Below are 23652 nucleotides of genomic sequence, written 5' to 3'. Positions count from 1 at the left end.
TGCTTGAACTAGGTCCTTGCACACTGTAATATGTGTGCTTAACCAGATGCACCACCACCTGGCTCCTATTTTATTTTATTTTATTTTATTATTTATTTAAAAATATTTCATTGGGGGAGTCAGGCGGCAACGCAGCGCCAAGCGCAAAGACGGCATGAGGATCCCGGTTGGAGCCCCCAGCTCACCACCTGGAGGGGAGTCGCTTCACAGGCGGTGAAGCAGGTCTGCAGATGTCTGTCTTTCTCTCCCACTCTCTGTCTTCCCCTCCTCTCTCTTTTCTCTCTGTCCTATCCAACAACGATGACATCAATAACAACAACAATAACTACAGCAACAATAAAAAGACAAGGGCAACAAAAGGGAAAATAAATAAAATTAAAAAAATAAAAATATATATTTCATTGGGCAGGGTAGACAGCACAATGGTTATGCAAAGAGACCATCAGGCCTGAGGCTCTGAAGTCCCAGGTTCAATCCCCTGTACCACTGTAAGCCAGAACTGAGTAGTGCTCTAGTAATAAAAATAAAATGAATAATTGAAAAAAGAATTTTTAAAAATTCAGTTTATTTATTTTAATGGGAGAGAAAGAGGGAGGGAGGGAGGGAGGGAGGGAAGAAGAGGCAGAGAGACCAGAGCCCTGCTCAGCTCTGGCTGATGGTGGTGCTATGGATTGAACCTGGGACCTTAGAGCTTCAGGCAGGAGGGTCTTTTGCAAGGCCATTATGTTGTCTCCCTCACCCATGTTTATTTATTTTGGATAGAAACAAGTTGAAAACAAAGAGGGAGCTGGATAGATAAAAAGAGATACCTGGGAGTTGGAGTCGGGCAGTTAAGCACAAGGTTAAGCACAGGTGGTGCAAAGCGCAAGGACCGGAGTCAGGATCCCAATTCGAGGCCCCGGCTCCCCACCTGCAGGGGAGTCGCTTCACAGGTGGTGAAGCAGGTCTGCAGGTGTCTGTCTTTCCCTCCCCCTTTCTGTCTTCCCCTCCTCTCTCCATTTCTCTCTGTCCTATCCAACAACAGTGACATAAATAACAACAATAATAACTACAACAACAATGAAAAGCAAGGGCAACAAAAGGGAAACTAAATAAGTATTTAAAAAATTTAAAAAGAGACATCTGCAGCACTGCTTCACCACTTGTGAAGCTTTCCCCTGCAGGTAAGGACTGGGGGCTTGAACCCGGGTCTTTGTACACTGAATGTAATGTGTGCACTCAATCAGTTGCTTCAACACCCAGAGTTTTTTTTCTAAAAATGATTTATTTTATATTTTAAGCAAACACATAGTGCCTCTCTACCTGTGCTGTCCTGGGAGTTGAACCTGCAACCTCACAATGCAAGTTTTGTGCACTGCTCTCAGCCACTTCCTTTTAATTAATTAATTTATTTATTTGCCTCTAGGGTTATTGCTGGAGCTTGGTTCTGGCACTACAAATCCACTGCTCTTGGTGGCTTCTTCTTCTTCTTCTTCTTCTTCTTCTTCTTCTTCTTCTTCTTCTTCTTCCTCCTCCTCCTCCTCCCCCTCCTCCTCCTCCTCCTCCACTACTTTCTTCTTTTTCTTCTTCTCCTCCTCCTCCTCCTCCTTCTTCTTCTTTTGTAGGCCAGAGAGAAATTGAGAGAGGAGGGGGAGATAGAAAGGGAGAGAGATAGACACCTGCAGACCTGCGTCACCACTTGTGAAGCTTCTTCCCTGCAGGTGGGGACCAGGGTCTAGAACCCAGACCCTTGTGCGGGTCCCTCTTAACCCAGCATACCACTGCTCGGCTCCCCTTCCTTTTAATTTATACTGCTGCTGCTACTGGTGCTGTTGGTGGGGAGGGAGGGAGAGGGGGAGAAAGGAGAGAGAGGGAGAGGGCAGGAGGGACCCCCTGCATGCCTTCAGGGCTTAAGTTGAGACTGCATGCAGGGCAATGTATGCACCCAGCTAGAGGAGCTCTCTCTCCAGTCACAAAAAAAAAAAAAAAAGAAAGAAAAAGAAAGGATGGAGTAGATAGTATAATGATTATGCAAAGCAACTTGAATGCCAGGGGCTCCAAAGTCCCAGGTTCAACCTCCCGTACCACCATATGCCAGAGCGAGCAGGGCTCTGGTTAAATAAGTAAGTAAAGGATTGGGGCTGACAAAGTAACTCCCTTGGGCAGTGTGCTGTTTTGCCATGTGGGAGGCCCAGGTTCAAGCCTGGCCCCCACTGCACTGGAGGGAGAGTCGTGTGTGCCTTTCCCCTCTCTGTGTCTCCATCTCAGAAAGTCAGTCCAATCGGTGAAGCCCCAGAGAGGACCAAATACAAACAAATCTTTTGAAAGGATGGGCAGACTTCCGTGCCTGAGGCACCAGAGGTTCCAGGTTTCACCCTCAGCACGGCCATGAGCCAGAGTTGAGCAGGGCTCTGGAGAGAAAACCACTTGGGGGTCACTGCATGTGAGTGACCAGCCCTGACCTAGTGGTGGCCAGGCTGAGCCCAGCTGAGGAACACCCAAGGATGTTCTCAGGCTGCCCATCAGACCCACCTACAGATGGAGGAGCTAGAGACAGTGGGGGTCCTAGGGAGGGGGACAGGGATCCCTGCTGTGACACTAGAGGCGGGGGACCGGGGAGGTTGGGTTGAGTTGAACAGGCGAGACCCCAGGTAGATGAGCTCCCAGCTGAGCCCTTTGTTAAATTGCCACGTCGGTCCATCCCTCCTGCACCGGTGGCGGGAGGCAGGTACACACCGACCACAAGGCGGCGCCCGCGAGCGCGCAGACAGCGGGACCCGAGGAGACCCAGCGCGCGTGCGCGGCGGCGGAACCTGCGCGGCCGGAACCTGCGGCGCCGCGGCTACCATTTGCGGCGGACCGGTGGGCGCAGGCCTCCGTTTCACGTGACTCGAGAGCCCTGCAAAGGTGGCACATGTCACTTCCGGTGGGTGGTTTCTGTCTGTCGGAGGGTGGGGTCTTGGGTCTTGCACCTTCCTGGGGGCTGCTGGGGGCCGGGGTGGGAGTGGCCGTGGGCGGCGACGGGACTGAGGACCCCGGCAGCGTTTCTGCTCTATGTCCCTCGGATCTCGTGGCGTGGGGATGGGGGGCAGAACCGTCAGGAGGGCAGCTGTGGCCGCAGGAGGGGACCTGGAGATAAGGGGCACCTGGACATGGGGGGTCCTGGACATGAGGGACGTGGACACGGGGGGCATGGACACCCGGGGGGGGCGACAGGACAAAGGGGGCATGGACACGGCTGGGGAGGTGGGTGGACACGGGGGTGGGGGACTCGACAGCTGGGTCCTGGACATGGGGGGACATGGACACAGGGACACACGGAGTGCTGGACATAGGGGACATGAAGGGAACCTGAACGCAGAGCACGTGGTCACAGGGATCTGGACATGGAGGGAGGCTTGGAAAGCAGAGACCTGGACATGGGGGCATGGACACAGTGGTCCCTGGACGTGGAACAAGGGTGACCTGGACACAGGGCAGGGGGCTGGACAGCAGGGACCTGGATGTGGGGAACCTGGTCAGGGGGGTGTGCTGGACAGCAAGTACCTGGAGGGGAGAGACCTGGACACGGGGTTGGAGGCTGGACAACCAATACCTGGACACAGGGGGACCTGGGCACAAGGTAGGGACATGGACATGGGGGAAGACCTGGACAGCAGGGAACTGGGTGTGTGGGGAGACCTGGACATTGGGGAGTGGACCTGGATAGAAGGAACCTGGACACAGGACCTGGATGAAGGGGGGGACATGGGCCCAGGGGACTTGGACATGGGGAAAGACGTGGGCAGCAGGGACCTAGGTACGGGAGAGGGAACATGGATGCAGAGGACCTGAAAAGAGGGGATATGGGCATAGGGGAGGGAACATGGACGCAGCCTTTTAAAGAAAGAAGAGGCCAGGCAAGTGGCTCACCTAGTTGAGTGCACACACGACACCATGCACAGTGCCCAGGTTCGAGCCCCCACTCCTCACCTGCATGGTGGAAGCTTTGCAAATGGTGGATCAGGGCTGCAGGGATCTATCTCCCCCTCTCAGTTTCTGTTTTCATCCAATAAATAATTTAAAAAAAAAAAGAGGGGCTGGGTGGTGGTGCACCCAGTTGAGCGCACATGTTACAGTGCACAAGGACCCAGGTTTGAGCCCCCAGTCCCCACCTGCAGAGGGAAAGCTTTGCAAGCGGTGAAGCAGTGTTGCAGGTGTCTCTCTGTCTCTCCGTCTCTATCAATCCCTTCCCTCTCGATTTCTGGCTGTCTCTAACCAGTAAATAAAAAATAAATATAATTGAAAAAAAATTTTTTTAAAAAGGAGCACAAACAAGCAAGTCTAAAAGGCGGACGAGGGGGGGGGGTTGGTCTACCCGGCAGAGCATAGCTGACCCGGTGTGAGGCTGCAGGTTCAAGCCCCATCACCACACGGGAACCCCATGACACTGAGGACACAGGTGGAGTGATGCCTTGGTGTGGCCGCTCCACAGTGAAATAGAGGCTGGAATGTGAGCTGGTGTGATTGATGGGCCCCCGGCTGGAGCCCGTGCACATTCATTCAGTGATCCTCCATGCAAATCTGCGGGAATGGTCCAGAAGATGGGGGGACTGTCCGACTTTGCAGTGGAGACCCCCACACCCCCGCACACAGGGTCAAGAAGGGGAAGGGGACAGTCTCAGAAGCTGCTGCCCAGGTGGTCTGCGGCCAGGGGGCAGGAAGGGCAGTAGACTGGTGGCAGGACGTGAGCCTTGCCCGCCTGCCCTGGTCCCCCCTACACACACACACAGTAAACCAGGGCCACCTGCTAGAGTGGGCTTCACCGTGCTTGAGGACCTGGGCTCTGTCTCTGGCCCTGAGGGGCACCCGGGTATAGTCTCTGTCTCCCTCTGGGACCTGGAAAGGGGGAAGCAGGGTCCTTTGTCCTCCCTCACTGTGGCCATCCCAAGTCTGCTTGGCTGGGTGGCACTGGGAACACTGGCTCTGGGGCAGCGTCCTTCAAAGGGCTGCATGTGCTTTGTGCTCTGAGCTTCATCTGCAGGGAGCCGACACCGGTCCAGTCTACCCCCCACCCCCGCCCCTGCTGTTGTGGACAAGGAGTGAGAGCTGCATCTGTGAAAAGCAGTGCTGGCTGGGTCTCTGCGGGACATGTGATGGTGGCAGCCAGAGGTGGGACAAGTGTGGCAGCAACACAAGCCCGATTCAGAGTGTCCTTTGATGGCCATGATGGATTGAGACAATGCCCGCAGAGAAAGGTGAGAGAGGTCATGTGGCGAGTATGCAAACAGAAGAATGGCCCCCAGGTGATGCCACACCTGACCCCTACCCTGTGTGGGGATGATGAAGGTGGTGGGGGAAAGGTGGTGGAGGTGTTGGGGTACCCATCATCATGCTGCCACCCTGCGGTCTCAACCGTGGACCTTCCAGAATCATCTGTGGGCCCCTGCTTCTTTCCACCCCACAGTACTACCGCCTTCAGGTAGGCCCAGGTCTAGTATGGGGACCATGCCTGGCATCGAGGGCCAGGCAATATGTCCCTGAGGTTTGGGAAGGAATCCCGGGGTGGCCACCAGCTGACTCTGCAGCCTGGCCAGTGCAGCTCCTCTCATGTGCCTCAGTTTACCATGCAGCATAGGGAAGGCCACAGCTTTGGTGACTGCTGCAGAGTTGAGTGTGAGCAGGTAAGGTCCCCGAAGTGACCCCCCAGCCCCCTGATGTCCCCCCTACTATGAGCTGGCCTGGTTACTGGAGCCCAAGGGGGGGGGAGGACTGCCCTACGCAACAGCAGCTTTGGTCTAGTGGGCTGGGCCAGAATGGCAAGACCTAGGGTACTCAGAGTGGTCTGAGGAGGCTTAAGGGCCGCCAGGAGTCATTGGGGACCCTGAGTGAGCCCCCTCCTGCCCACCATGCCTAAGCTGATGTGACTTTCAAGGACCCAAGGCAAGGGGGGGTCCTACTGACCCTGCGGGCAAAAGACCACCTGCCACAGCCCCCATGGACACAGCTGGTGGTGACCACGGGACAGAGCTGCCAGTTACTCTCACTGCCCCCAGCAGTGCCCACCCCCATGCACCTGTCCTTGGCAATAATCACACAGTCCACCTGGGTGGGCTTTATTGTCACCACTGCCACTTAAAGAGGGTGAGGACAGGGACTCACATACAAACTATCACGGGGCAGGGTGACAGGGGACCAATATGGCAGCGTCCCCACACTGTCCCACCGCTGCTTCTCGCTTCTATATCATTGGATACAATATACACATCCCCACCACACAGAGAGGGGACAGCATCAGTGACTGCTTCCCTGCTGAGCAAAGACAGGGACCATGTAACACCTGGTATCATGCCCCAGGAAGACCTTTGCCTCAAACAGGGACACCAGGTCATGGAGCACACTCAGACCAGCGGTGTGTGTGTGTGGGGGGGGGGTGGCCCTCATCCTAAGCACCCCCACGAGCCACCCCAGAAGAGCATGGGTGGGGTCACACACTAACACCCCTGGTCAGGGTCTCAGGGGCCCAGGGAGCTGAGGGAACAGGACACCGCATCTAAGGGGAGGAGGAAGAGCTGTGTTCCCAGCCCTGTGACACCCCACAACCCCGCTGGATGGGGCAGCCTCCTCCCTTTTCACAAGACACAACCCAGCCCCTGAGGACAAGGCAGCCCCTGCGGGTGAGGGAAGGAGATCCCACAAACGCCACATCTCCTGGTACAGGGCACCTGCATCCCTTGCCAGGGGACCTTCAGCACCACAGGGTCCTCGGAGTACCCTTCCCAAGAGCCCCTGCTTGGCCCTGGTCACAGTGGGTCCGGACCCCTCCCCCTCAGCCTCTCAGCTTCCTGCTGTCCCGCTCCTGCTGCGGTCCCCGCTGGGGACGCACCCGCGCCGGCAGCTGTGCGTGAGGTCCTGCTGGCACTGGCAGCCGGGGACCCGGTGGGAGGGCCGTTCCTCCACGCCCCCCAACGGAGACGCACGGGGCAGCGCAGCCTGAACTGGGGACCGACCGGCAGCCTCTCGGGGCGTGGGCGGGGTCACACACCAGCACCCCGCGGAGCCAGGGTCCCCTAGGGACCGTGCGGCAGAGATGCTCCGGAACAGTCCACCCAGTCCGTGGTTGGGGCTCAGGCCAGCGGGGCGGTGGCCAGGCCGCTGTGGAACTTGCGCTCGTGGCGGTGGAGGTCCCCGGACTGCGTGAAGCGGCGCGGGCACCAGCGGCAGGCATGAGGCTTCTCGCGGGTGTGCACCACGGCGTGGCGGCGGAGATTGTGCGCGTACTGGAAGGCGCGCCCGCAGCGGGGGCAGGTGTGCGGCTTCTCGCCGGAGTGCGTGCGCTCGTGCCGCCGCAGCGTATAGGCGCAGGAGAAAGCCTTCCCGCACCGAGCGCAGGTGGGCGCCGCGCCGTCGGGTGGTCTCCGGCTGCGGGGGTGCGGCTGCATGTCCTGGGCAGCCGGGGACAGCCGGCACAGCCCGGAGGGCCCGCGCGCCGCTGCGGGAAGCAGGGGTGCCCGCGGTGGGCTGCGAGGCCCCGCGGGGTCTTCGTGTCCCGGCGCGTCCTGCCCACGGGGCGTCCCCGGGGCCCCACTCCGGCCAGGTTTCAGGGACAGGTCCAGCGGGTTGGACCTGGGCGGTGGCGATGGCGGTGGCGGGGCTGGGGCGCCCGGGCGGGGCTGGGGCGGGCTGCCCGCGTGCAGCCGGCCCCTGCACACCTGGACGACGTCGTGCATGTGCAGGAAGCTGGCGGCAGCCAGTACGTCCTCCAGCGGCACGCGGCGCAGATCCAGGCGGCCGCGGTACATGAAGTCCAGCAGGCGGCCGAAGGCAGGAGCGGTCACCACGTCGCAGTTGAGCCGAAGGGCATCGCGGGCGCCCGCCGGCCGGTCGCGGTAGCAGAGCTGGAAGTAGCCGCTGCAGGCGGCCAGCACGGCGCGGTGCGCGGGGAAGCGCGCGGGGCCCACCTGCACCCAGCAGTCGCACAGGAACCCGCGCTCCCGCTGTGCCCGCAGGCGGCCCAGCACACGCCCGCCGTGGCCCGGGACCTCCACGCCACCCCGCGCCGCCCCACATTGACTCGGGGGCTCCACGCCGCCCCGCGCCGCCCCGCATTGACTCGGGGGCTCCATGCCTCCCCGCACCGCCCCGCATACACCCGGGGGCTGCATGCTGCCCGGCACCGCTCTTCCTAGGCCCGGGAACTCCACACCTCCCCGCCCCGCCCCCCAGTGTGCTGGGGGCTCCAAGCCGCCCCGCATCGCCCCGCAATGACTTGGGATCTCCATGCCGCCCAGCATACATCCAGGAATTCCACACCAAGCCGCGTCTCACCGCACCGGCCTAGGTTCTCCACTTCACCCCGCACCCTGATCCGCGTTGTAGGGCCAGCAGCCAGACACTGCGCGGCTGCATTTAAGACAGTGCAGGCGGAGCCGGGGAGCCAGGCCCGCCCCCCACCCGCGCCCCCCATCCGCCCCCTCGGGCCGCTAGGCTCTGAGCTCCGCGCCTCCTGCCTTGGCCAGGGCGCCCCGCCCAGCGGGCGCAGAATGAGTGGGGGGTCGGAGGGAGAGGATCCAATGGGGATGGAAGTGTTAGGAGGGTCTGGGAGGAGGGGGGCATAGGCGACACCCCAGAGCCACAGCACATCTGAGGTCATCCCACCGCTGCACCAGCTGAGTCGCCCGGGTGGGGGCCGCTCTGACACTCCCCTCGCGAAGGAGCCCCCATAAGGGTCCCGAGTGGGCTGGCTGCTGAGCTACGCCTTGCAGGCGCACAACCCCCCTCCCCACTGGCCCTGGAAGACACCCCTCATCTGGAGCTCCCAGGGACCCTGGAACCCAGGACTAGCTGTTGTGGGGAATACCACGGGGGTCGGGTGGGGTGGGGTCCTGGCATCCTGGGAGCCCAGAGCAGGCTGTGAGGTGTCTGAGGATTGGCCTCGCAACTGAGGGTATTGTATTGGGTGTTGTGGGAGGTGGGCGCCTGGAGCCTGTAGGCTGTTTAGATCCTTGGCTGGGCTCCCCGACTCCTCTGGGAGACAGCTGAGGTGCCAAGGGTCTGGAAGCCCACATCTCAGAAGTAGGGAGATTGAAGGGACCTGCCAACAGGGGTTGAGGGCCAGACCCAGGCCTCCAGAGCCCTTTGAAGAGGTGGGGGTTGCCGGGTGCAACAGATTACTCACGGGAGCACATGCTTGGAGCAAGATGTTCCTGCTGGAGCCTGGACACCCTGGCTGTGGGCACCCTGGTTCTGGTGCTCTTGAAATCTGGGGGGCCAAGTCCCCCCACCCACCACCACCACTCATAATGATTCAGCCCCAGCTCCTGGCCCAGGGCCTGCCTGGATGTGACCTTTGACCTCTGGGAGCCAAGTAGGGCAATTACTCACTGGTCCCCAAGCCCATTCTTGTCACACAGCATGCAACCGTGCTGCCCACAACCCTGAAGTCCCTGCGTTGGGCAGGGGTTGAGCCCATGGATCCTCCCTGTCCCACCTCCCCAGACGTGTCCCCTGGGCTGGTGTCCAAGGACCCCTGGGCCTGCTGGGTTGGGACGTAGGGGGGATGCCTGATCTGAGTTAAATTCTGGGGACCCTGCCTGAGCAGTCCTGAGACCCACCTGATCAGCCTGGGAGGTGACAGGTAGAGGGACAAGATTGGGACCTGGGGCCAATGTGGCCTTTGCCCTGCCCTGCAGCTGCCCCTGAGCTGGTGCCCTGTTCCTGCCTGCCAGCTGTAGTAGGCAACAGGCTGTAGCACTTTTTGTTGGAACATCTGGCCAGGGGATCCCCGTGGTGGTGGTGGGGACAATGGACCATCTGTTTGCGGGGGGGTTTTCAAGGGCAGGAGGCCCCACAGGCAGAGGCCGGCCCAGCCCTGGGAGGACAGTCTGGGGGGCATGACTGCAGACAGTCTGGGCACCCCAGGTACAAGCGGGATGGCAGGGAGCCCCACATGATGAGCCTGGACCTGGCTGCAGCAGGGGCATGTCCATCCTGGCCATTCTGCCGTGTGCAGGACAACCCCCCCCCAGCCTTCCAGTAGGGGGCTGGGCATGCTAGGGAAGGCTCTGGGGTGACTGAGGGACAGCTTTTTCTGGATAGGGTGGCCCACAGGCCTGTGTCCAGTTGGGCACTTCACTAGGTCCCCGGAAGCAGAGCTGGGGTCATTAGGAGCAGCAGAGGCCATAGCTGGGAACCCTCACGAAGGACAGGGCAGGGAAGGACCCCTGTGTGTGTGGGGGGGCTGGCCTCTGAGTCTGCAAGCAGGACACAAAGGCTCCCCAGGAACCAAGTCCTTCTACCATATGGCAAGCAAGACAGGGGGTGGGGGACTGGCATGTGGCTGTGGGGTGCAGGGCAGAGTCCTGGGCTGGGTCCCCAGGGCAGACTCAGAGCCCCCCTCTCACCCCCAACAGTGGCCTGGAGGAGATGTGTAAACAGAACCTGTGGGATGGACCAGGCAAAGGGGGCATTGGGGAAACTGAGGGAGGAGTCTGACCTGGGTTTTTATGTGGTGGGTACCTCTGTGTATCAGGCAGCCCTGGTGCAGCACCCCCCATGACCCTGTATAATGCTCCCCCATGTCTGCCCCCCTGCTGTGTCCCCTAGCCTATCTCACTATGTCCCTGCACCCGCTTTACAAGTACCCCTTCCTCTCCTGGTCTGCACCCCAGTCCTCCCTGATCTCCCACCCTGAATCCCTGCACCCTCACCCCGGGATTTCCCCCACCTAGCCTTTCTGCTTGAATACCCCCAACACTACCACCCCAATGTCACCGGGTTGTTCCCACACCTTGTACCCCTTAGCACCACACGCAGTCGCCATCCTCCCTGCACTCCAGCCCTCATCACCCCCACTCTGCACCCTGTGAGCTCCTGACCATGCCTCACATGACTGAAGTCCTGTGCCCCAACCAAGCCTCCTCTCCCCACATGCCCCGTCCCCAGAGTCCTGCTAACCCCCCACCCCCACGCCCCACCAGTGTCCATGCACGGCCATGCGCCCCTCTGTACCTACTCCTGCCCCTGCCCCCGCCCCGTCCATGCACGGCCATGACCCTCTCTCCATACCCACTCCTTCCTCCCCTCTGACCATGCCCGGTCATGCCCCCTTCCTTGCCCACTCCTGCCCCTGCCCTATCGATGCGTGGCCATGCATCCATACCCGCTCCTGCCCAGCCGTCCCCCCGCCCCGCGTCCATGCCTGGCCAAGTCCCCTCCATGCCCCGCCCCGCCCCGCCCCGCCCCCTCCTGCCGGCGGAGGCGGATGTGGGCGGGGCCAGGCGGCCGGGGCGCGGGCGGCGGGGAGCGAGGCGACACGCAGCACAGGCCGCGCGGCCTCCAGGCGGGGGCCCGGGCATGCGGAGCGGGCGGCGCGGGGGCAGCGGCCCGGCCAGGCCCGCCTCGCGCCCCGACGCGCCCGGTGAGTGGCCGCCGCCCTTTGTCCCCCCAGGAAGCGGCGGGCGCGGCCTGCGTGACCTTGGCGCGGGCGGGGGCCTGGGCGCAGCCGGCGGACACCCCGCTTCCCGGCTGGCGGCGGGGGGGCCGGAGGGCGCGGTGGCCGCGCTTCCTGGAGGGCCTAGTGGCGGGAGGGCGCGGGCCGGACACCGTTGTGCCCCGGCCACCGCTCGGCGCCTGCTGGCCTGGGCCCGGGGACCTGCGGCCTGCAGCTGGACGGGCCGGAGCGGCGTGTCGGCGAGCTCCAGGGCCATGGCCAAGGCCCTCGGGGTGCAGGGGCCGGGAAATGGGGTTCCCCGGGTCCCCGCCCCTGCCCGTGAGCCCGGGGCAGCCTGGGAGCTGGTGTGGCGGCTTCCTGAGCGGGTGCATTTTACACGCGGCCCCAAACAGCTGTCCCATGTGCCAGCTGCCCAACGGGGTCCCCCAGAACACGCCCCCCCCAACCCAGGGACCTCATGCCACTGCAAGTCCTGGTGGCCTGGAGGAGGGCCTGTCCTGGGGCATCCCAGTTCTCCATCCTGCCCTGGGGGCTTTGGGGCCTGTCTTGAGGGGTACTCCTCGTTTGGGGTTTGTCTTGGGGGAACTCCTTGTCTGGGTCCTGTCCCAGGGGCTCACAGCAGACATAGCTCCCCCCTCCCCCAACTAAGCCCCCTGCCCCAATGCTGTTTCCTGGGTACTCTGGGGTTTTGAGGGATGTCTGGGAGTCTGTCCCGGCCCATGTGAGGGTGCTAGGGTCTTACATACACCACCGCCGTCCCCTCCCCCATGGGGCCCCCCAGGATGTGTGGTTGTGGGTCCGTGACCACGGGGTGTGTGTGTGGGGGGGCACACACCTACCGGTTCTGAGCCTCTTTGTGCCCTGAGTAGCTGGAGGCTGCTGAATGAATGGGCAGGATGGGGGGGGGGCACATTGCTGTGGTTAAGGGCCCTGGGGTTCCTGTCCCAGCTGGCTACCTGCCCTCCCCTTCCTCAGCCCCCCTGTCTGAACCTCTTGTCCCCTCGGGGCCCCTGTGGTGGGATGCCTGTTCAGACAGGCACCTTCACCAGGTGGGCCCATACCCTGGGTGCTGCCTGGAGAAGGGGCCTCAGATGGGAGTGATGGGGTGGGGGGGGGAGTAGGGGCCAGGGACCTCACTGTGCTTGCTTCTTGCAGAGGCTGCGGGCGGCCGGCGGGGCGGGGGCACTGCCCGCTGAGTGCCTTGGGTGCCATGGCAGACGACGTGGCTGTGGTCAAGGAAGGCTGGCTTCACAAACGAGGTGAGTGCCAGGTGGGTAGGGGGCACTACACTGCTAGCTCCCAGCCTGCTCTTTCAGGAGGGGCCATGGGCACAGGCTGGCACTGTATGTACCCCAAGACCCCCAAGGCCCTCCACGATCCCCAGGGAAGGCCTCTTGGCCAGGCTGCAGAGCTCAGACCCTGAACCTAGGTGTGCCCAGCTTCCTGTGGAAGAGCGGAGAGGTGGGTACAGGTGGGTACAGGTTCCACCCCATCATCCAGTAGATTCCTGGGGACACCCCTCCTAAGGTGGATTTGGCTGGAGGGCTAGGCTAGCACACCACACATGGGTTTTGTGGGGTGCACAGGAGCTCCCCAGCAGAGCAAGCTTCAGGACTTGGAGGAGGCGAGGGCTGACAGGGCATGGCTGTGGGCAGCTACACGGGCATACACGGGACAGTGCTGAGTCTTGAGTGGCTGTGGTCTCCTGCCTTGGGGCATCCCACTTTTGTGTCCGGTGCCCCCAACCAGGCCCTTTCAGTCTCCTTGTCCGTTCCCGTGACCGTGCCTGCCCCGCCCCGGGCTGGTGACAGAAGCTTGTGCTGGTCCAGGCTGCTCTGCGGGTGCCTGGACCCCCGTGTGGGTCCCTGAGCTCTGGCTGTGGGAGCGGGTGTGAAGACCTGGTCAGGCACAGCCTTCCTGGTGCCCAGCCGGCCTGTCACCCCTGCCCCCCCCCCCAGGCTGTCCCTGGCCACTTTTGCCACTCTGGCTTCTGTCTGTTCATCCTCTTTGTCCCCAGGTGTCTGTTGGACCTGGGGAGGGCTCTGGTTTGGGGGTGCCCTCCCATGGGGATGGGGGAGGCCTAGCTGCCCCTGAGGGCAGGTCTCAGTGAACTGAGCTGGGCTCGCTCGGGCAGTGGCCGTGTTGGTAGCGGCCAGGCTGTTTCCTGTTTCTCAGGCGCCTTGAGCTTCATTTAAACAAACAACAAAAGAGGAAGCTGGCCTTGAGCTAGGGCCAGGGGTCACTGCCGCCCCCCAGCGGCTTCCGGGGCCAGGGTCCTGCTAGCCAGGGCTGGCCCCTGGTGGGGAGGAGGGGAGCCCGCAGGGCAGGACCTGCTTCCAGGAAGCCTCTATCACCAGGCCAGGCATGGTTGCCTCAGGGCCTCAGGACCAGCTCTTGGGTGCAGCCAGGCCTATCTACCCATTCAGACTTCAGCTCAGTTTCAGGCTGGTGGGCAAGGTCCAGCTGGAGGTGTGGGGGCCCCTGTGTCTGGGCCAGGACTCGGGACAGAGCTGTGTCCCCAGGAAGGTGCTCTGAGACCCACAGCTTGAATATGCCGGGGGGGGGCAGGACTGGGGTGCGGGGACCCCAGTACCTGTGGCAGCCAGGTGACCCACAGGCAGCCGTGGGTGGGGGGTGGGACTCAGATCTACACAGGAGCTGTCCTGGCCTGGCAGGAAAGAGTATCATGCTGGCTGTGCCCTCAGGGTCCTTTCCAGTGGCCTTGGCCCTGCACCAGGTGGCAGAACTGGTCAGCTGGCAAGAGCCTGGCTGGCCCCTGAGCTGGCCTCAGTTTCCCCATGGCCCTGGGGTGTTCCAGACTGCAGACAGCCTCTGGACTGGGAGGACTACGGCCCCTCAGGAGAGTCACTGCAGGTGGGAGGGGGTCAGTGCTGACTGGTCACCAGAGGGCCCCGGTTGGCTTGAGTGGGGTACCCCCACAGCCTGGCACTGGGTCCCACAATCTCAGGACTTTGCCATTACTTTAGTCAGTGCCCCAGCGGGTATGGGGACAAGGACACAGGCTGCTGGGCTGGGGACAGTGCTGGATTGGAGGTACTGACTGGGTAGGGGACAGAGGCTGTGCACAAGGGCTAGGCTGGGCTGGGCAGGGGATGCTGCTGGTTGGGGATAGGGCTGCCCCTCCGAGTGTGGGCGGGTGGCCGTGCGCAGGCTGCAGCTGTCTGGGCGATAGATGTGTGGGGCCTGAGGTGGCCGTCAGCTGTCTCCTGGGTGCTGGGTGCGCTCTGCTGTGGAGAAGCTGCCTGCCACTGGCGCCATGCCAGCCGCCTGTTACCCACTGCTGTGCCTACCACCGACGGGGTACCAGGGACAGGGTGCCGGGGACGGGTAGAGCTGAAGGTCGGCCATGTGTCCCACCATGGTGAAGGGACCGTGAGCTTCTCCCTGATTCTCTGTCTCTGTCGGAGAAACAGGAGCTGCAGTATGTAGCTGGGTGTCTGTGGGAGTGCTGGCTGACACCCTGGGTGCCCACACCGTGGCTGGGGCATACGGCCTGAGGCGCAGAAGTGGGCCTGGACCAACTGTCCCTGGCCCTGCAGACTGTCTTGGAGATCCGGGCTGTGGGTGGAGTAGGGGGGAGGGAGCCTCCAGCCCACACCCCCAGGTCCTGGGCAACAGAGGGGACCATCAGGGATGCGGACCAGGCCAGTGGGATTTGTGCTAGGGTCTGCAGGGCCGTCACCCTGTGTGTGGGTGGGGTACCACAGCTGTAGTCACTTGGCTGTGGGGGTGCGTCCTACCCAGCTGGGGATCCTTCTCTGTCCCTGGCCCCCTACCCCCTGGGAAGCTGAGGTAGTGGGTGTGGCCTGTGCCCAGTGCTGGGGAGGGAGGGAGGGAGGCTTGAGGCCTCATCCGTCTCCCTTCAGTCAGCTCCTGGGGAGCGGCAGCTGGTGGGCTGGGAGGCACTCCATCAGGCCCGACAGCACCAGACTGTGCAGCGGAGGGGGGCCCAGCCCCTACCCCACCCGCTGGCCGCTGCCTGCACTGCTGTGCTGGGGCCTCTGGGGAGGGTGGGTGGGGCTTTGGGGGCAGCCACTGGGTCTGTGGAGGCCACCGGGGTGGGAAGGTGACCTGCGCCTGCCCTCGTCAGCCCAGCGGGGGGAGCTGGCCGCTGGCACTCTCAGTGGTCAGAGCCGGACCCGATTTGGGGAACATGGCAGGACCCCCTAGAAGCGGTGGCCTGATTCTGAAATTTGGGCTGTTGTGTAAAGCCCTTGCTCTGCAAAATGTAAATGGAGCATTTTTTCTGGGTGTCAGTGTGAAAAATGATGGCGCCGGGATCCGCGGCGACAGCTGCTGTTCCTCCCCGGCTGAGGCTGCTGGAGCGGAACCCAGGGCCGCTTCCCAGGCGCCCCATGGCGGCCGGGATGGGAGGGCTGGGGGCCCAAGGCCGGTGGGTGGGCCACCAGCTGCCATGGTCACCTGGGATGGGGGGGGTCTCTGTTTCAGCAAGGCTGTGTGGTGGCTGTTGCACCTGCCAGGGCCCACAGGCCCTTGCTGCTGCCTCCAGGGAGGCTCCCTACTGGAGGGCCTCTCATCCACTTCACTCCCCACCGGTTAGGTGTCCCCCAGGTGCCTCCCTGTTGTGCCAGGACAGTCAGAGAGGGGGCTCTGTGACGTCTGGGGTCTGCAGGGCAGGGTCTCGGCCCTGCGATCCATCTCAGCCCTCCATTCTCAGGAGAGTACATCAAGACGTGGCGGCCAAGGTACTTCCTGCTCAAGAACGATGGGACCTTCATTGGCTACAAGGAGCGGCCGCAGGACACAGAGCAGCGAGAGTGTCCCCTCAATAACTTCTCTGTGGCCCGTGAGTATCCCCTGCCTGGGGCTGACTAACTTGAGTACTCGGGCCAGGGCAGAGGGAGGCTGGCCAAGCCCCTTCCCTGGGGTGGCTGCTGGTCTGCATGCCGTCCGTCCTGCCAGCCCAGGGCAGAGGGAGGCTGGCCAAGCCCCTTCCCTGGGGCGGCTGCTGGTCTGCACGCCGTCCGTCCTGCCAGCCCTGGACCCAGTATCCTCCTCCCACCTCTCAGTGCCTGGATGTGACGGGTTGGACGCTACCCCCTGGACACCGTTTGGCCACTGGTCATCTGAGGGCAGGCCCAGCAGATGAGCCTACAGCCTGCTCTTGCCCTCAGCCTGGCCTCCCAGTGGGGCCTCTAGCTGTGTGTGTGTGTGTGTGTGTGTGTGTGTGTGTGTGTGTGTGTGTGCCTCTCCCCAGGTGTAGATGTGCTGACTGCCATGGCTCCAGTGTGGAGTGTCCCAGGTGTGGGTGCTCCAGGTGTGTGTCGGGGGTTCCCATGCTCTAGGTAGGGATGCTGCAGAAACTTGTGCCCCAGGTGTTACTTGGTTCCAGGAGCACGTCCTCTGGGCGCGCCTCTTGCCAGGTGTAGATGTGCCGGTAGGCGTGTCTCGGGTGTGCGGTGTCCCAGGTGTATATGCTCCCAGTGTGCTTATTCTAGGTGCGCCCCAGGCAAGATGGCCCATACTCAGGGTCCCTGTGCACCCCAGCTCCAAGCCCTGAGGCTGGGGGGCAGCTGAGTGGTCCTAGGAGGGCCCCCTACTCAGAACACTGCTTCTTTGTGCTAGCTCCCTGGGCCCAGCTCCTCTCTGGGAGGGAGGGACGGGGAGGCGGGTTGGCCTCTGAGCAGGGACGGGACGTGGCCTCCCCCATGGAGGCACCCAGGGGTGCTCATCTGTGACACCTCCTCCCCCCAGAGTGCCAGTTGATGAAAACTGAGCGGCCACGCCCCAATACCTTCATCATTCGCTGCCTGCAGTGGACCACGGTCATCGAGAGGACCTTCCACGTGGAGACACCCGAGGAGCGGTGCGGGAGGATTGTGCATGGGGGTGTCCAGTGGGGCTGCAGCATGTGGGTACCCCTCTAGCTTCCTGGGCCTGAGCTATAACCCCTTGACCCCCAGGGAGGAGTGGACCACAGCCATCCAGATGGTAGCCGACAGGCTCAAGAAGCAGGAGGAAGAGATGATGGACTTCCACTCCGGCTCACCCAGTGACAACTCAGGGGCTGAGGAGATGGAGGTGGCCTTGGCCAAGCCCAAACACCGCGTGGTGAGGCCCTGAGGGTTGGGGGGTATCTACAAGACACACTCAGACCTGGAATCACAGCCTTGTGCCTCTGAGGGCCCCAAGGACCAGACCACAGTGCTTAGGGTGGCAAGGCAGGCCTATGTCCTCTCCAGCTCTGCTCTCCCTGCCCACTGTCTCCTAAGTCCACCCTGTCCACTGTCCCCTGAGCCCTCCCTGTCCACTGTTCCCTGAGCCTTCCCTGTCCACTGTCTCGAGCCCCTTCCTGCCCACTGTCCTTACATCCCTCTTTCCCCCCGCAGACCATGAATGAGTTTGAGTACCTCAAGCTGCTGGGAAAAGGCACCTTTGGGAAGGTGATCCTGGTCAAGGAGAAGGCCACCGGCCGCTACTACGCCATGAAGATCCTCAAAAAGGAAGTCATCGTGGCCAAGGTGAGCAAGGGCAGATTGAGGGGCCAGGGGTCAGGTGGAAGCTGGGCTGGCCACTGACTGTCTGCTATGCAGGACGAGGTGGCCCACACACTGACGGAGAACCGGGTCCTGCAGAACTCCCGCCACCCTTTCTTGACTGTGAGTGCTGGGCTGCTGGATATCTAGGGCTGAGGACCCTTCTGAGCCCAAGATGCCCAGGGTCCTGCCTCCCTCCCCAGTCTCCACTCCTCGGCCCTCTGCTCCTGCTCCCTCCCTAGGGGCAGAGGCCATGGGATCTATTGCAGTCATGGCCTGTGTCCTTAGTGCCCACTGCCCTCTTGCTGGGCGGGGTCCTGGGGTCCCCCCCATCTGTGGTGACTAGGTGAGGTGACTTGGCCCCGCGGCCACGGATGCAGGTGCTGGAGCCCAGTCCTTATGGGGGACCTACCCACACGTCTCTCCCTGCAGGCCCTCAAATATTCCTTCCAGACCCACGACCGCCTCTGCTTTGTCATGGAGTATGCCAACGGGGGTGAGGTGTGTGATGGAGGCAAGGCCTCAGGGCAGCCGTGTCTATGCCAGGGTGGGCAGGGCCTCAGGGGGCTTGGCTGTGCCTGTGCCAGAGTAGGAGCCTCGGATGGGCGGGGCCGTGTCTGTGCCCCAGCAGGGCTCTGGGGCGAGGGGTCAGGCTCCTCCCACCCTTCTCCCCCAGCTGTTCTTCCACCTGTCCCGGGAGCGTGTGTTCCCGGAGGACCGAGCCCGCTTCTATGGCGCCGAGATCGTGTCGGCCCTGGACTACCTGCACTCAGAGAAGAACGTGGTCTATCGGGACCTCAAGGTGGGGAGATTGAGTTGAGCTGGGGGCCAGCGTGGGATGGGGGTCCGGGCCGCTGACACACACATATCCCCACCCCACAGCTGGAGAATCTCATGCTGGACAAGGACGGCCACATCAAGATCACCGACTTCGGGCTGTGCAAGGAGGGCATCAAGGATGGGGCCACCATGAAGACCTTCTGTGGCACCCCCGAGTACCTGGCCCCCGAGGTGTCTGCCTGTCCCACTGTCTCCCCAACCCTGAGGCTCCAGCCTGTGTCTCCCGCCCCCTGCACGCGTCCTCCTGAATCTTACAGCCCCGTTCCCGTTCCCTTATGCCCTCTGACCCCGTCCCGCCTTCTCTTGTCCCCCCACCCTGAGTACCCCACCCGTTGTGCCATGACCATCTCTCCCCAGGTTCTGGAGGACAACGACTACGGCCGGGCCGTGGACTGGTGGGGGCTGGGCGTGGTCATGTACGAGATGCTGTGCGGCCGCCTGCCCTTCTACAACCAGGACCACGAGAAGCTCTTCGAGCTCATCCTCATGGAGGAGATCCGCTTCCCCCGCACGCTCGGCCCCGAGGCCAAGTCCCTGCTGGCCGGGCTGCTCAAGAAGGACCCCAAGCAGAGGTGCGCCTGTGGGGGTGTCTGAGCAGAGATGGCCCCTGCTGTCGCTACACTCCAGCCAGTACCCACCCAGGCTGGACCCCCATAGCCCCACAGTCCCGGGGAGGCTGGCAGCAGGTCACAGTCCCCTGGCATGTCCCCAGGCTGGGCGGCGGTTCCGAGGACGCCAAGGAGATCATGCAGCACCGTTTCTTCGCCAGCATCGTGTGGCAGGACGTGTACGAGAAGAAGGTGGGCCTGGCGGGCTGGGGGCGGGACAGGACATACTGCAGCCTGAAGCCCTGGGTTGCTGCCCACTTGGTCAGCAGGCTGCCAGTGTCCAGCCTGCTCAGACCTGGGTGCCCTGGGCGGCCGTGCCCATGCGCTGAGTGGTCACCCACCGCCCTGTCTCCCCACAGCTCAGCCCACCCTTCAAGCCACAGGTGACCTCGGAGACAGACACGCGCTATTTTGACGAGGAGTTCACAGCACAGATGATCACCATCACACCGCCGGACCAAGGTGGGGGCCGGGCTAAGGGCCGGGGCCAGCTGTGGGGACGGGAGTGAGGGCTGGGCCCATCTGCCTCGGTCTCCCCGCCTGAGTGCCTCTTGCCTGCAGAGGACAGCATGGAGTGTGGGGACAGCGAGCGGAGACCCCACTTCCCCCAGTTCTCCTACTCAGCCAGCGGCACAGCCTGAGGCACAGGACCCAGGACTGAGAAGGGCAGCGGGTGAGGAAGCCTGTCCGGACTAAGCGGGAGGCCGGGCCTGCGGGACAGAAGCTGCAGCCGGCCAGGTTTATTTATTTCATCCAGCTGCCACCCACGTGCACTCGGGCTGGTGACCCTCCCCCCTGGCCAGCTGGCCCCTGGTCTGGCCCCCCAGAGGATGCTGGCCCCAAGCTGGGCCTGGGGTCCGGGTACCCCCACAGCCAGGTGGCCCATCACCCTCTGGGCTGTCCTATTTCCGGGTTCATTTCAGTGAAGGGCGCCAGCCGGCTGTCCCCAGCTCAGGCTCCAGCACCTGTCCTCCTCCCAGCGCTTCTCTCTGCCCTCTGGGGGTGCCCCCCGCCCCGCCGCCAAGCTGCAGCATTTTTCTACAACGTTCCACTCTAGTATTTTTACTCTGACGAGCCCCTCCCTCCAAATTCTCAATAAAAGTGGCTTTTCAACCTTGTGGCTGGTCTTACTGGGTGGCAGGTGACCCAGTGTGAGGCTGCTCCGGTCCTGGGGGGAGTGTGAGTGGGTGGGCGGGCCTGGCTCCCTACGGTAACTCAGGGACACTGGTGGTGAGACCTTCAGATACCCATCCAGTGGAGGGGACAGGGTATGCCCCTGGGGTGCTGCTCATGCAGGTGACAGATACAGCCCCCACAGGAGACGCCACTGGTCTGCAACAGATGAGTGGCCCCAGATGATCCTTGTCTCTGGGCCAACTCTCCCCATCCTCCCACCCAGAGGTCCGCCCTGGAAAAAGTGAGTGCTTGTGTCCAAATATAAAGGTTTATTCTTTCTGCCCTCGGGAAGACAACTACCCCCCTCCCACCAATTCTTCAGGGCGCTCAGGCTTCCAGCACGGCACAGCTGGCACACAGAACCTTCTCGTGGAATTCAGTGCAGCTGTGGGTAGGGAGAGAAGGCAGGGTCAGAGCAGCGAAGTGCCCGCAGGCAGGGGCTCCTGGAGCTCTTGCCCTAGAGGTAGCACCTCATCCTGTGTCCTGAACCCTTACTGGACTCGGCTGGGCTGGATGACAGAATCACCCTGTACACTGGGCCCTCGATGCTTGCTCTTGGAGGCAGGACTCAGCTGACCCAAACTTTCTCTCTTTAAAGAGACAGACCACAACAGGGAAGCTTCCTTTAGTGTAGTGGGGCCAAGGTCAGTGCACTGTACACGGGACTTATCTCACTGGCCCATGACACCATATTTCCTATTCTTCTCAGATTGATTTGTGAGAGAGGAGAGAGTGAACCAGAGCACCACTCTGGCACACAGGCACACGAAATCAAACCTGGGACCTCACAGGGGCAATGCTCCAGCCACCGCACCAACTCCCACGCCTGACCCCCACTCTCATGCCAAGGTGCTCCTTGCTGCGCACAGTGAGTCTATCAACTGTATCAGCAGAGCCCCCCCTGGGTCCCCGCCATGTGCTTTACTGTGTGGCTCAGTTCTCCCTCCGACCCCAGAGTGGCCAAAAGATGGGGCGGTGCCTGCTGCCCCCCCCCCCCCGGGGAGACACACCTCCTGGAACCTGAGCAGCTCCATGGGGAAGGCCAGGTGAGGACCCGAGGGTCTGGGGGGGGGGTCACTTACTCCACAAGGGCACACATGGCACAGGCAGGGGCCCCACAGCTTCTGCAGGTGCGCAGACACCGTCCACAAAGGGCGCGCTCACACTGACTGCACGCGGCGTTCCCGTCGGCAGCCCGCACACAAGAGGAGCAGGGTCTGTGTACCCTCAATGGCTCTGCAGGAAAGGTACCCCCGTCACCGGCATGCATGTCCCATGCAACACGTGTGCCCCAAAGAGTGGGCCTTGGAGAGGGTAGGGATGGGGACACCCACACATGGGGGCCCGAGCAGGACATCCCGACAGAAGGGGTGGTAACCACCCAGCACACTCACCCACTTCAGAAGCCTGGGCTCTGGCCCTGGTCAGGCGGCCGTCCGGGCCGATAAGCATCTGGCCTCGTGCGGCCCGTGGGGTCTCGGTGGGGCCAGGCTTCGGGGACCCTGGCAGCTGGACGACAGCACAGCCCTCCTCCCACGCGTGGTCTGTGTAGGCCTGGGCTCCCCGGAACAGCAGCTGCCTGGTCTTCTCTGGAAGGCAAGCCAGACTTCTGGTCACCTTGCAGCCGCGCGCGCCCCCCCCACCCCGACCCAAGTAGACCTGCACCTTCCTGACCTCTGCGGCACACCCCGACTCGACCCTGTGATGGAGCGGCGCTCACTGCCCTGGCTCAGGCCCTGCACCCGTCTTCACAGCCACAGCTCGCTCACTCCTGCCCTGAGTGGGCTCGAGGGTGGGAGTAGTGGCAGCTGTCGCCGGAGAGGAAGAGGCCGACACCCGCAGGCAACGCTCAGTGGTAGCAGCCTGGGTTTCGCGGCCCCCCGGGCGACCACACACAGGGCTCCAGCCCCTTACCCATCGGCGGACATTCCGGCCCGACTGCCTGCTCTCCGGCCTCTGCTCCAGCCGTCCCTGCCCTGCCCCCCGACCCCTCACACTTTCACACTCGACTCCCGCAGAGCCGCTGCTCTTGCGACCACTCCTGCGGGGAGCCCATGAAGCCAGTCCCCCCAGACACAGGGTCCGTCCTTCACAGGAGTCAGGGGACCCTCCGCACGGACGCCGGGGTCCGGGGCACTCCCGAGGCCTGCTGTCCCTGCCCCGCCCGGCCCGTGTCCGGTACCGGAGCTCTGTGCTGAGCAGCCCGCAAGGGCGAGCGGCGGCGGGGAGACCGACGCACACCCACCGAAGATTTCCCGTGAGTAGCGCTCGGCGCACACGCCGCGGCTCAGCTCCCGAGGGCCCACGCGGACCTTGAGCTGCAGCGGGGCGGCGTCCGCGAACGGGCAGCCCCGCTTGGGCATGGCCGCGGCCGGCAGCGGCGCGGACCGCTGATGTCACATTCGCGCGCCCGCCTGGCGCCGCGCGGGATAGGTCGGCGACGCCGGGGGCGGGGCTCGTGCGCGGCGCGGCGCGGGAACTGCTCGGGGCGCGGCCAGGCGTGTGATAGGCGGGCGGAGCAGATCGGTGGGCGAGCCTAGAAGCATGCGGCGTGTGATAGGCTGAGGCTGTGTTTGGGGGCGGGGCTGGCGGGGGGCGCGGTGCGTGACCGGCGGCGGGAAGCAGCGTGGTGGCGGGACTACGGAACGGCACGCAATAGGCCAAAAATGAGGCTGGGGGCGGGGCCCAGCGTTCGGCAGCGGCGCGCGATAGGCTGGCGGCTCGCGGGGGCGGGGCGGGGCGGGGCCCGGCGCTGAGCCCTGCGTCTCTGCGAGCGACTCGCGGCGTCCGTCCAAAGTCGCCTCTGTCCGTGGCTGTGTCGTTGGTGACTAGTGTCTAATTCGAAAGCATCCTCATAGCTCTAGGGGTTGCAGAGAAAGCCGCTGCACGTCCTGGCAACGCAACCAGTGCACTGGGCCGGCGTGCACAGTCCCTGCCCACACGCACGTGACTCACTGACTCGTCAGCCCTGGGAGTGTGATGTCAAGAGCCGCACAGCACGATGTCTCTGGAAATGTGGTGTGCGCACGTGCATGAAGCTATGTCCTCACATAATGTCACTTCGGATGTGACATCACTGGCTCTAGAGCAAAGGACGGTT

At 62.9% G+C, this 23652-nt stretch overlaps 3 protein-coding genes across 3 annotated transcripts; 1 reads left to right on the top strand and 2 right to left on the bottom strand.

Moving 5' to 3' along the window:
- Nucleotides 1–6047: 6047 nt before the first annotated feature.
- ZBTB42 (zinc finger and BTB domain containing 42) lies at nt 6048–10592 on the bottom strand. Its single transcript, XM_060181162.1, has one exon. It carries the CDS (start codon nt 8250–8252, stop codon nt 7086–7088), a length of 1167 nt encoding a protein of 388 aa, XP_060037145.1. The 5' UTR covers nt 8253–10592; the 3' UTR covers nt 6048–7085.
- A 441-nt stretch (nt 10593–11033) lies between these two features.
- AKT1 (AKT serine/threonine kinase 1) lies at nt 11034–20492 on the top strand. The gene is made up of 14 exons (XM_060181130.1): nt 11034–11377; nt 12566–12669; nt 16110–16238; nt 17147–17258; nt 17356–17503; nt 17782–17913; nt 17986–18051; nt 18361–18429; nt 18605–18730; nt 18811–18939; nt 19126–19340; nt 19481–19568; nt 19736–19838; nt 19938–20492. The coding sequence occupies exons 1-14, from the start codon at nt 11049–11051 to the stop codon at nt 20015–20017; spliced, it is 1830 nt and encodes a 609-aa protein (XP_060037113.1). The 5' UTR covers nt 11034–11048; the 3' UTR covers nt 20018–20492.
- A 306-nt stretch (nt 20493–20798) lies between these two features.
- Nucleotides 20799–22956, bottom strand: SIVA1 (SIVA1 apoptosis inducing factor). The gene is made up of 4 exons (XM_007518364.3): nt 22798–22956; nt 21947–22141; nt 21635–21788; nt 20799–20937 (listed from the first exon to the last, which is right to left on the bottom strand). Exons 1-4 carry the CDS (start codon nt 22913–22915, stop codon nt 20880–20882), a joined length of 525 nt encoding a protein of 174 aa, XP_007518426.3. The 5' UTR covers nt 22916–22956; the 3' UTR covers nt 20799–20879.
- Nucleotides 22957–23652: the final 696 nt, after the last annotated feature.

This window comes from Erinaceus europaeus, chromosome 22 (genome assembly GCF_950295315.1).
Source record: "Erinaceus europaeus chromosome 22, mEriEur2.1, whole genome shotgun sequence".
Classification (NCBI taxonomy): domain Eukaryota; kingdom Metazoa; phylum Chordata; class Mammalia; order Eulipotyphla; family Erinaceidae; genus Erinaceus; species Erinaceus europaeus.
Note: the sequence above shows the minus strand (reverse complement) of the source record. Positions and strands in the feature narration are given on the sequence as shown.

Bases quoted from the DNA above. Each gene is read 5' to 3' on its own strand.
- SIVA1 (XM_007518364.3), bottom strand. From the start codon at position 22,915: ATGCCCAAGCGGGGCTGCCCGTTCGCGGACGCCGCCCCGCTGCAGCTC. The intron at 21,789-21,946 runs GTGAGTGTGCTG...CCTTTCCTGCAG, and splicing joins AGCCCAGGCTTCTGAAGTGG to AGCCATTGAGGGTACACAGA. The intron at 20,938-21,634 runs GTAAGTGACCCC...CCCTACCCACAG, and splicing joins GCCATGTGTGCCCTTGTGGA to CTGCACTGAATTCCACGAGA.
- ZBTB42 (XM_060181162.1), bottom strand. From the start codon at position 8,252: ATGCTGGGCGGCATGGAGATCCCAAGTCATTGCGGGGCGATGCGGGGC.
- AKT1 (XM_060181130.1), top strand. From the start codon at position 11,049: ATGCCCGGTCATGCCCCCTTCCTTGCCCACTCCTGCCCCTGCCCTATC. The intron at 11,378-12,565 runs GTGAGTGGCCGC...TGCTTCTTGCAG, and splicing joins CTCGCGCCCCGACGCGCCCG to AGGCTGCGGGCGGCCGGCGG. The intron at 16,239-17,146 runs GTGAGTATCCCC...TCCTCCCCCCAG, and splicing joins CAATAACTTCTCTGTGGCCC to AGTGCCAGTTGATGAAAACT.